The sequence below is a fragment of the Ptiloglossa arizonensis genome, chromosome 10, assembly GCF_051014685.1.
Source record: "Ptiloglossa arizonensis isolate GNS036 chromosome 10, iyPtiAriz1_principal, whole genome shotgun sequence".
In the NCBI taxonomy this organism is placed as follows: domain Eukaryota; kingdom Metazoa; phylum Arthropoda; class Insecta; order Hymenoptera; family Colletidae; genus Ptiloglossa; species Ptiloglossa arizonensis.
In genome coordinates, this window is record NC_135057.1 from 14,546,878 (window position 1) to 14,559,082 (window position 12,205).

The 12,205-nt window shown below is 33.1% G+C and overlaps 2 protein-coding genes across 7 annotated transcripts in view; both read right to left on the bottom strand.

The window, feature by feature from the left end:
• Hip1 (Huntingtin interacting protein 1) overlaps window positions 1-7,539 on the bottom strand; it is a 10,282-nt gene extending 2,743 nt beyond the window's left edge. The window contains exons 1-10 of one of the 6 annotated variants that reach the window (XM_076321247.1): window positions 7,386-7,539; window positions 7,143-7,305; window positions 6,747-6,878; window positions 3,210-3,413; window positions 2,837-2,900; window positions 2,274-2,631; window positions 2,140-2,201; window positions 1,192-1,466; window positions 300-496; window positions 50-188 (exon numbers count right to left, since the gene is read on the bottom strand). In XM_076321247.1, the coding sequence (XP_076177362.1) occupies window positions 50-188; window positions 300-496; window positions 1,192-1,466; window positions 2,140-2,201; window positions 2,274-2,631; window positions 2,837-2,900; window positions 3,210-3,254 (1,140 nt within the window). In that variant the 5' untranslated portion in view covers window positions 3,255-3,413; window positions 6,747-6,878; window positions 7,143-7,305; window positions 7,386-7,539. Of the gene's footprint in view, window positions 1-49; window positions 189-299; window positions 497-1,191; window positions 1,467-1,529; window positions 1,654-2,139; window positions 2,202-2,273; window positions 2,632-2,836; window positions 2,901-3,209; window positions 3,414-6,746; window positions 7,336-7,385 lie in introns of those variants that run through there. The other 5 variants (XM_076321248.1, XM_076321251.1, XM_076321249.1 and 2 more) reach the window with 5 other exon arrangements.
• A 358-nt stretch (window positions 7,540-7,897) lies between these two features.
• Rab2 (RAS oncogene family member Rab2) lies at window positions 7,898-11,466 on the bottom strand. Its single transcript, XM_076322114.1, has 4 exons — window positions 11,307-11,466; window positions 10,494-10,633; window positions 9,995-10,351; window positions 7,898-9,907 (listed from the first exon to the last, which is right to left on the bottom strand). The coding sequence occupies exons 1-4, from the start codon at window positions 11,350-11,352 to the stop codon at window positions 9,803-9,805; spliced, it is 648 nt and encodes a 215-aa protein (XP_076178229.1). The 5' UTR covers window positions 11,353-11,466; the 3' UTR covers window positions 7,898-9,802.
• Between the last annotated feature and the right edge of the window lie 739 nt (window positions 11,467-12,205).

The following is a 12,205-nucleotide window of genomic DNA, read 5'->3' on the forward strand; positions in this document are numbered from 1 at the left end:
GCCTGCTCTTGTAAACCATTATGTCAACGATTAATTAAAATATTTCTACCTTGGCCAGCAAGCCCGATTCAAGTTGCGTGACACGATTCTGAAGCTCTTCCACGATTCGTTGATGATCAATCAGTAGACGATGGAGTTCTTGTCTCTGTCGATTACATTCCTGCTGTAAATGATCGATGAGACTTTCTCTAAAATGCATACGTTCGTACCAATTAATAATCCCCTTATACCGCAAACTTTACGAGAGAATACGACCATTAAAAATAATATTTCTTAATCACAATTAATTTTAAGTTTACCTTTCCGCTGTTGTATCGGGAGATATTGAACCGTTACGTGTAGAATCCGGTTGATCGCCTGGCAATGAACTCGTATCAGAAGTATCAATGAGGCTATCAACAACCATATCGCCATCCAAAGACTCTTCCGGTGGCAACACCACTCTGGGTGTAACGTACGTTCGTAACTCGGATTGTATCAAAAAGTTTGGTGGATTCTACAATAAACGCCATATACATTAAATAGAATATAAACCAAAGTATTCGAGCTTGTGGCAAAACAGAGCGTGTTTCACAATATATGCTACAATAGAAAAGGATGAAACTGATTTTACACGTAAACATATTATGTCATCCGAGAAACACGTGCCACAATATTATGTTTTCTAAATAAAGAGCGATAAGATTCACATTGAACAACTCGAGTTTCTCGACAACAGTCTAGAACACGACTTTCAAGTGAATAAGACCTGTGAATCGGGAGACCAAAAAAGCGATAGAAGAAAAACCATAAACGGAGTAAATGAGTTTCGAAAAGTGTACGAACAAAATTTGAAAATATCGTTCATTTTCGAAACTATCTCCAAGAATATTTTAATAAAAGAATAAATTTCATCTGTTTCTTGACGTGAAAAAAAAACGGTACGAATTTTTCGGATGATCCAATATAAACGTGAAATATTGTAGGCATCGGTATCGAGAAAGTATACTCTGAAAGTGTGAGAAGTGGCGCGTGTACGCGTATGTTTGAAATCGGTGTTCTCGAAGCGACGTTACGAATCAATTTTAATTAAAAAATAAAGTTTACCTTCTCGATTGTACAGCTCGTGTACACGTAAATCCTATGAAATAAGGTTTAAGGGATCGCCGAACTCTGTTTAAAAAAAAAAAACTTTAATTTGGCACATCTTACCTCAGGTAACGCGGGTGTCGTTATAAGATGCTTAAAATACTGTCTCTGTTTCACGGTGTTGTAGAACTTTTTCAGTTCGTAGAACTGTTTCGAGAATCGGTCGCGATGACCGGCTAAAGTGTCCGCTGGTAACGCGTTATGAAGTTTGAAGAGAATTTTCACGCAATAATCATAGAGCTGCGATGCATCTAGAACGCACGGGATTAACGGAGCCAGCCGACACTGTCCGCTGACGGTCATAGAATTCGATGGTGTGTTCTTCAAGGAAGAGGTAACTGAAATCATCGACAATACGTTGATATACGTGCGAACCAAGTACAGTGACATCGGTAACGTACTGGAATTTTAAAACTGGTCGATCGGGAAGCGGTAAGAGCGATACAGTCGTCGACGACATACGAGGAGATCGAATGTGTGTATTCCGAACCGTCGTCTCGATCGTATCGGTTACTTGTATGCATATCGCAAGACATAATCTTTCCCATGCAATCTGTACAACATTGGTATCGATCAACAACACGAACGTATCGGGACCTCCTCCGCGATATGTACACGAAATAAAGAAACGCGATCGCGGTGAAATTATTCAGTTCATTCGTCAATGACGCCACTGTTCGTCTATTCAACATGCAGATTACAAACTAACCAGTCTGCCTTGGTTCGGTTCGATCTGGATAATCGGGATTCAAGTAGATTAATCACGTACAAGCGGCATAATTTAGAAACGGCAACGCGTTGGCTATTGTTGTTTCGCTAGCCTCGTTAAAACGTACTCGTAGGCCATAGCTGAACAAGGTGAGGCCTAATGATATGCATTGGAGGCTTTCACGGAAGCGTTTCCCAGACGAAAATATGTAACGGTTAATTATTTCTCGCCGATCGAAAGGAAGAAACGGGAAATGAACATTACGGAGCACGTCGATCGTCAGGTATTCATTCCGTACCTACCTGCGCGTTGTAAATTTAAAATATCGTCCATATAATCGAACATCTCGACCGACATTTGAAAACTGAAAAAGAAAATGTATTACGATACGGTTCCCCGGGCAGGTGTACAACTCTACGAACTATCGAGAACTTACTAAACGTTGATATCGTTTTCGCCAATGGCTTCCAATTCTTCCGCCGTTACTTGAAGATTTCCGGGTATACGTGGATTCCGTTTATGGAAATCCAATTTGGTGATCAACAATCTTATGTACAATTGAATCAATTGGCCGTAACCCTCTCGTAGGTGTTGCCATAATTTCCCAATGTCCTCTAGCTTGCCGCGGTAACGTTGAGAGTCTGAAATCACTTTGGGATGACCCTCCCGCAATACTTTGTGCAAAACGTGACAGAATTTCCACGCGACGATCTGATTCTCTTGCAATGGCTGTCTCAACATGTACATCCAAAAGATCAGTCCGCTCTTTTCTTGATATGTACCTATAATCGCGCCTGTGTTTCTGTAAGGTGTTTACAGTGCATTCGAAAGAGAACGATTCGCGAACTGTAACAGACAATCGAATAGAAATTCTGAACTGAGCGTGTCCGGCTGTAATTTCAACGACTTGTGAATTTTAATGCCAGACGCGAGAGAAACTTTTAACACGAATCGCTGGAAAAATTTCTCGTCTCCGAGTGTCTGTTTGAAAAAGGATACTCCGCACATGTTTCTCTTTTACGGGCGTCTCTGTAGGGTTCACAGCTTTCCCGATACTGACGCTCTACAAATTGGAAACAATTTTATTTCGCTGCGTTATACACGCGTGCTGCATTTTTCTATTTTCTTTTTTTTTTTTTTCTTAGTATCATTGTTGTTGTTGTTATTATCATTATCATTATTATTGTTATTATTATTGTAATTATTATTATTGTATGTTACACTGCGAGAAATTAATAAACGCTAGAAAATTTTGCATAGCTTCGTGGAAAGCATTCGTCGATTGCAGTACAAGAAAATGTATTTTTTTTTTTTTTTTTCGAGTATTTTATTTTTATTTTTTTTTTTTGGTTCTTTGTTTTTATTCATTTACCAACTGATGAAGTTGTTTATCGGTGAGTGGAACGACACTCGTCATGATAAAGGCGTAGAGTAGCAGCAGTAGAAATTAAAGCACGTATAAATATATAATCCTAATGGGTCAGTCCGTATGAAAAATCATCGTTCACCAATTCGTCATTCGTTTCAAGACGCGTTAAACGAGCACCGCCGATATCGTAACGTTGTTCCGCATCGCCTGTAAAGTCATACACAACTGGTAAAATCATTTACGTAATGCAAAAGTATCGATGGACGTAGTATGTATTTCGTTAAACAGTCTGTTCCACAAATGCTCTTATCGTTTAAGTATTAAATGTGATATACTTGAAAACTACGTGATCTAAAAATAGTGTGAGTATTATGAAAATGAAAAACACACGGACAATCGTTTTCGAAGGAAAACAAACGAACGAACAAATTGTTGTTCGCAATGTGTTTCACGTTTGGAATGTTTACAGGTTCGTACTGATATTGCTGTGCTGAACGCACAGTGCTTTGGTCATCCCTGACATATGTCTCTCTGAATTATCTAGAAATCTGATCCCCTAATTATCTCGAGCAATGTGCCGGATAAGTTTATAAATTCGTACTCCGTTTTTAAAACACGTACACACGTATGTACGTAACGAGAAACGAAAACGACGCTATTTATTTTTATAACGTTTATCTACACTCGTGTCTTGCCTTCTGAGGGTAATTATTTTTATTCCGTAAAGAAACGCTCGGTTCGAGACGAAATAGGTAACTGCATTTAGATTCTTTAACTTTCATTTCGCAGCGAACGCTATTTAATTAACATATTTATAGCGTATCTTGCACTTGCCATGCTCAAACACAGAAACTAGAAAACGTATCGTTTCCACCGATTGTTAATAACCGTGTCGATAAATTATTTTTCACCGATATTCGACAACGTCTGGAACACTGGTTGTATTGAATGACACTGTACTAACCGAACGAAAGAATAATGGAGTACTGTCAAACGACTCATAATGCAATTAGTAGCATAATTGCGCACGAACTTATTAACTGACCTCGTAATTTAAATACAATTTCAGTTTGTAAAGAATAATCAGTGAACGATAGCCCTCGATTATTATTCAACAAAGTACGACCGTCTAAATTGACCAATTAAAACTTTATTTATTAGCAATCGATGGACGTTGATCAACCGATTCGAACAATTAGGAGATCATTCTGGAGGACGAGCTAAATATCAAGGTTGAAAGCAATCCTGTATATTCCATGGAATAATATTTTTACTCGACGTTTACTTTGCGTACAGCATCTCCACCTTTCGAAATATTAAACGTATTATCGAGTTTGTGAAATCACGAGGCGATTCGTTGATTGCTTCAATACGTGCAAAAATTCTTAAAGTAATAAATGAAAGTAGCAAACATTAGCGGGATGTACGGGTGTGCCCACGATACTGTAACGTATTTTCGACAACGCTTCGACGATTTGAGAAAATTTGGAAAGTTTTTCTAGGTTTCTTTTTAGGTCGTATGTTTTTAAATTTTGTACGTTCAACGCCGATATAATACGTATTCAAAGTGTTCAATCTCGGAAGTCCAAATGATGGGTCTTTTATGTTCATTAACCCTCCGAGCGGTGTCACCGTACCAGCGCGGTTAACGATGCCTGTGCCAGAAAGAGTGCCGCTATACGCTTACGTTCATTCAGAAAGTATCGCTTTGGTTGCATTCGTGCATTCAGACGAATAGACGCATGTAGTTCGTTACACCATGAGTCAAAGACCGGAATATCGCTGGGACAATGAAAACAAAGATAACAACCGCAACAAAAAGAACCGATATAGACGATCGCACGATTTTCGTATCTGTTTATTATTTACGACCAATGGAAATGCAAACAACGAATTACTAAAATTCTTACGTGTAAACACCGGTCGGTAAAAAGGAGAGCGTCACGTTTCAGAGAAATAATGATAGTTTTATCATTGATCGTTAAACAGGCCGTTAATTCTTGCTCTATAAATTTTTAAACCACAGTGATAGCAATTCTTTGAATTGTTAGTCAGTCATAAGTAATAAAATCACGAGAATGGAAAATGACTATAATTGCGCGAAAGCGTTAATTGTTAATCGATGAATCGATACATATTTTGGTTTTTCTTTTCTTTTTTTTTTTTTTTTTTTCGTTATCGGAGTAATTAATATATTATCGTCTTCTCAACTTTACGCGATACTTCAAAATGTTTATCTACAGTATTGGATTATTCATAAGTACAGCTTTTCTTGCGAGTGATACACTTAGATTCGATTTGCTCCTAAAAAGTGCTATACAGGTCACAGACGCGACCGACTCGTGCAATTTAAATCCCGACCTTGACCATGGGGACACAATAATTCTGTCACGACTCTAATTTTCTACAAGATTACTATCAAGATTGAGAGTGCGGAATTTAGATTGTTTCTTCAACTAGTGAAGAATCCAAGAACTTTTATAACGAATTTAAAAATTTTGTATCGGTTAAAATAATTTTGTAAAATGGAATAGTACTTGATTTCTAAATTTATATTTACAGTTTTATTTTTTGTGTATAAATAATTACTATATACTTTCCAAAAAACGCTGATGTAAAATCGCAAAGAAAGTATTTAAATAATTTTTTTTTTGTGAACAGTAATGTCCATAATTAATTATAAAAAAGGAACATAAAAAGCATAAAAAGATAATACCCAATATCAGTAACATTTTCTGAATCATATTATTAAATTTTAAATCCTTGTAGGGAATATACATTTTTTTACCTTTTTTTATCATAGCTATTTTTTGTTAATTATTTCAAAGTATGATATAGTTAAAAATATAGTAAAAAAAACAATAATAATTAAAAATAATTGTCCACGTATACTGTATATAATATTTGAATTTTATGTAGAAAAGATATACATATAAAATAAAATTTTTAATTACAAAATGCTTTTAAGAAATTACAAAACGATATAATACATACTTTAGTTTTATTTATTGCGAAAATAAACCATAATTCGTGGTATGTAAGATAAAAATACATTCGTGAGTAGACGTGTAAAAGGAACAAGGAGACTTCCTGTTAGCTGATACCAGATTTTTCTGAGAACTGTATGTACTATACGAAATCCCGAATAATATTAGCTGTAGAAATAATTAACATAGATAAAGAAAATTTGCACCAAAAAGTAGTTTTCGAAATTTGTACAATTATTGAACAAAATAGTACTGTCAACAATTTAACGTCTCTAATATATACAATACCATAATAAACACATTTCCTAACCTATAAAAGGCATTAGAACGGTATACGAATCGAAACGAGGTCAAGGGTCGCATTTTCATGGCACACGTTTAATTTCCTTTATTTAAAATACTTTACACTTTAAAATCGAGATGCATTTTTTTAATACTTTTACTAGAGCAATGAGAATATAACCTTACGTTCGTTTAAAAAGTTATCTATATACTAAAACAGTTATTCCACGAGTGTAACTTATAGTTAAAGATTACAATTCACGTTACATACCTGAAATTCTTCCAACAGCCTATGCATTAAATCCAGATCGCTTCTGCTTCGTTAGAAAACATGTACTTGCGTTAAACCCATTCCTCCGTCAATGCACGAATTGTTTCAGAAGATTACGTAGCATAGATCCGGCTATCGTAAACGGAAACTTCATAAATGTGCACGAGTATTTCTTTCCAAATATTACCACGTACAGTTTCGAAAAGTGCGGCAAGTGATGTATCAATTATTCAAGCGGATTACTTTAAATTAACGATTGTATTAGAAATGTATCGATAGACAACAGCACGCATTCGACGATATGATATCAGATATGACAAATAAACGTTAACGGTAATGATAAGGGAGTCGAGCAATGATAGATAACGTTGTCAATAACTAAATCAAAATTCGTACCAAATACGAAATAAATACGTGCTTCCCGTCCGCGCGTGCGATGCAATACAGTGAATCGCTTGGAATATAGCAGTAGGAGTAGCGTGCATTCGATATCAAGCCGCTATTTCGAGCGCTCTTCCAGTGGCGTAGTCAACTTGTGAAACTTGCTGGCGCGTAAACTCTTTTCGAGTTATATTTACTTTTACATTTTCTATTCGTAGCTCTACAATTCGACAAGATTCATTGCTTTTATTATCTCACCTGCTTTCTCTTTCTATCAATGTTATTATCAATTCATTATTCGCGCATTATTTATCTTCTTCCGGTGTAATGCTTCCAATCTTTCTTCCCTCTTTTGAGTTCTGTCAAGATAGAACAATACGTTTTCACCAAAATCGTCGAGAATAGCTTCAAAATCCCTAGAAGATTAAGAAAAGAGTTTTTAATAGAATTAATTATTACTTTTGTAATAGCGTATAAATAACATTAAAGAGTTTGATGAACGTCAATAAATAACAAATGCTTTCATACTAAATATCTTTATTATTTGTAGAAAAAAAACTCCGTGAATCAAAACATATATTACTTTTTATTCCCTCCATATGTTTGAATTTCTTCTTTTATATTCCTTATATTTTTTTAAGTTATTATATGTACCTCACCCACGCGTTATTCCAACTTCTTTTCTTCCTTAATCGACTTAGTTAAAAGAAAATTTATTGCTTGTTTATGGTGTAATAATAATGTTAGCAATACAAGAAATAAAATTCAAATTGTGTTAAATCATGATTATATTTTAAATATACTTATCATCTATTTTACACACTTCTCAACTAGTTATAATTTTAATTACAGACATTTGATACAGAGAGGATTGAAGCTGGCTTAATTACCATGCATTAATATGTTAATAAAGACACTAAAACAAATTCACCAGTTGTTTTATGATTAAGACGAACGTTTTCATAATAATTTATATTTGTGTAGTCTCAAAGACGATCTTATGTATATATTTACGCTCTGCATCGTGACTATAAATTATCAAATCGAAGTTTTGGAATTGGCGCGGATTCGGAATTAAATAAAATGAATGATATGCACATATATATTTCAATGAAAAAGATATGTCAAATTTATGTACAGACAGACGATGAATCGTATATTTATAGCGGTTAATAATAATAGTTAATGAACGACAACTAATCGCATTCCTTGAAGCCACATACATATTTTAATTATAACAATATACAAGCACAATAAGTGATGTCTGACGGAGTAAAAATCAACGTGCATTTTAGTTTACTCCTTGTTTCTACATTTAAAGTAAAGCAATATATTAAAATGTACATTGATTTTCACGTCCGTTTAACATTAAATTATACACTGACCTATATTTTTTACACATTGGTTGCAATTGATAACAAGCTATTTTATATTAAGTAAATAAATTGAATTTTTTTTATTTTTCGTTTAAGATAATTAAATACGCACACTACATCAGTAGTATATCTTTTATATGTGTAAGCAAATCTCTTTGTATTCAACAAGTTTCAAAGTATTAAAGTCAGTAGTAAAATAAAAGTACAAATGTATATTATAACTATCTTTGGATTTATATAGGCTGAATACTGGTAATGTTAACATCACTAAGTCTTCTTGATATTTGTGATTGTAGTTATAAAATTTACCTTTTGTAGATATTTATTAAATTGACTAAAAACACTTACTTGAATGTAAAACTTATAAAAATGTCACTTTAATTTACATGTTATAATTAAAATGCTTCACATCTACAATATATTATAACATAAATAACATCAATTGTAATTAAGTAATTAAATCATAAGATTTTTTGGTTAGATAGGCCTCATAATGAAATTGATTTATATGTTTTATATATTCGTAATTTCATACATTGATACATACATATACATGGTGTCGCCTTAGGTAGTCAAGTGTAAATCAAATCTTTGATAAATCACTTTGATTCATATATTACCAACTATGATTCATTATTAAATTAAATCAAGTTCCAATGATGAGTGCACAATACATACAATATACAATGTGAACAAATACAAAACATCGAATAGAAGTGCCTATCGTTTCCCGCTTTATCGATATCCAATATATAATCAACTTTTTTCTCTTGTATTTGATAGAATTTAAATTATTTTATCTGAATAAGTAAGAATAAAATGTAATACTGAATTAACAGAATAACATTTATTTCTTTCTAGTAGCACATTTAAACATTGAAAGGTAAGGATTATTTTTATATGTTAAAATATTTAGTTATTTTATGAATGCATAAAAAAATGTAAATACCACTATGTTACTATAAAATAATCAATTAATTCTGTCTAGAATCAAATATACAAAGCATGTAACAAATATAATTTAAAAATAATAAACTAATGTCAGCAAGAATCTGTAAATTAAAATTTTATTAAATTTCATAATTTAAGTATATAACGCTTTACCTTATAATATTCCTAATAATTACGTGTATACGTTTTTAAATAATAAATACACCAATAGTCACTTGTTACCTCATAATGCGACACGCGCAAAAAACATATGTAAAATAACTGGTTGAGAATAAAATGAGGACCAGGAGTAAAAAGATTAATTTAAACTGGAGAAGGATGAAGCGGTGGACAGGCAACCCCCAGCCCCTAGCAGCACCCACCACCTTGCGTATTTCCTTGTCCACCAGTACCTGCTAAATCGCCAATAGGGCTTGTTGGCGAATGCTGTGGTCCGATTTTTATACCATTTGCCTAAACAGAATTTTAATTTTCTTATTAGTAATAGTAAAACGTAATATCAATTCTGTAGTGTCTCAGTTATTATGACTCTTGTTTTACCTCATTATTTATGTCAAATACACCCTCCTGAATTTTTTCATAAATTACTTTTGCTGTATTAATATATGCTTCTTCTACATTGCTTGCTGTCTTTGCACTAGTTTCCATAAAAACAAGTCCATGTTCTCTCGCAAAAGCTTCACCTTCTTCTCTCTTTACTTCTCGTCTACTTTCCAAATCAGTTTTATTACCGATTAACATGATCACCATATTAGAATTCGAGTGTTGTCGTGCATCTTCTAACCAAGTTGTCAAGTGATTAAATGTTTCCCTTCGTGTAATATCATATACTAATAAAGCTCCTGCTGCCCCACGATAATATGAACGTGTAATAGAACGGAATGCTTCTTGACCTGCCTACAAGAACAAAATAATTTTGTTATCTTCTGAGATAACCAATTGCGTAATACTCTGACAGTTATCAAATATACAACACATGTCAATAAACAAATTAAAATTATATGAAATATTTGAATATATATAAGAAATTAATAATTACAGTATCCCAAATTTGGAGCTTGATTTGCTTCCCATCGATTGTAATCATACGGGCACCAAACTCAACACCTATTGTTAGATCATGAACTGGCTGAAATCTTTTATCCGTAAATTGAAGAAGGAGACAAGATTTGCCAACCCCTATTTAAAAAGTAAATAATATTTCACTATTTATTGATTAACAAAAATTATTAAAATTTTGTGCATATTAGATATATAATCTTCAAGAGAATCAACAAATATATATATTTCATGTTATGCGAAAACTTCCATGAAAACAAACATCTGATCAAATTACATTTGACATTGACATACGCTTACTACTTCTCCGTTTCTCTATTCAATTACTACTAGATATGAATAAAAAGTTCAAGGATGAATTGCATTAATACATTAGCTGATCACAATAAACAATACTGGAATAATATTGTAATAATAATATTTGTAAAAAGATTACAATCGCAATTTTAAAAGATTCGAATCTTGACAAAATAATATTTATCTCGCAAAAAACCTAATGTAAAATCTGTGATTAAAGTAAATAAACCAGCACATATTTTTCAAGTTGACAGAATTATCATATAAAGAAATCATGCGCAATTGAGATTATTCATCAAAAAATACGCAATTATTACTAGTAAATGTCATCGTAAAATATGTACATCGTAAATACTAGAATTATTTTAAGGTTTACGAGTCAGGAATATTATCGCGCAAAGAAACGAAAACAATGGGTCCTGTCACGGTCGACATAGTGGAGAATATAGGTACCACTTTCACAATGTTCGTTTCTCAAGCTGCATCACGTAATTACCTGTATCTCCAATGATAATGTATTTGAAAAGGTACGCGTACGACATTTTCAAGTTTATGTGGCTAACAAAGAAGATACTTATACGATCTGCGAATATATTAGAAAACAGAACTTCACTTTTTTGACTGTCTTATCTCTTCTGCTTTAGCATGACGTCACTAAATTGCTTCGGCAGTCCTCGGAATTTTTCGTATTATTCGTAATCAGTTCGGGTTTCCGATAGCGCGCTGCCGTCGCTTCAGTCATCGACGTATTTCTCGAACGTTGGCCATGTTCCAAACCATGACAATCTCTACTTAACACAATAAATACTCTGTTTAAAAAAGTTTTTCATGACTATGATACTATAAAATTTAATTTTCATAATTTAATTTTCTGCAAAGAACCTTTTTACATTAACACACGTTTTCATTCTTGCATTAAAATCGCACTATAAAAACGCGCTTTGTAGTAAATGGAACTATATCACTAACAAATATTACTAAATTTGATAGTTATTTTTTTAATAATGCTTTATTTAGTAATAGAAAACTCAATAAAGTATGGCAATAAATAAAAATAGTTTCTGCAAAAGTGAATACATTGATAAATTTATACGAAAGATTATTTTGAGAGGAACATTAAGTTCAAATTTTCATATTTCTGTATAAGCAAGTATGCATGAATTAAATTGGTATTTGCTAGTTTTCTTATAATAAATGTTAATGTTTAAAGTTCATTAAAAAGAAAGAAAGTGTTCAACAAAGAACATAGTTTGGATGATATTATCGGTCAACGATGCTGTTGGCCAATGAAATCTTTGTCCAGAAAATAGATTCTCCAATGAGGAAGCAGAAATGACCCTGGTGGTAAGTAAAAGTAGTAAACAAGTACGGTGCGAATCGAGCTATCGTCGACGT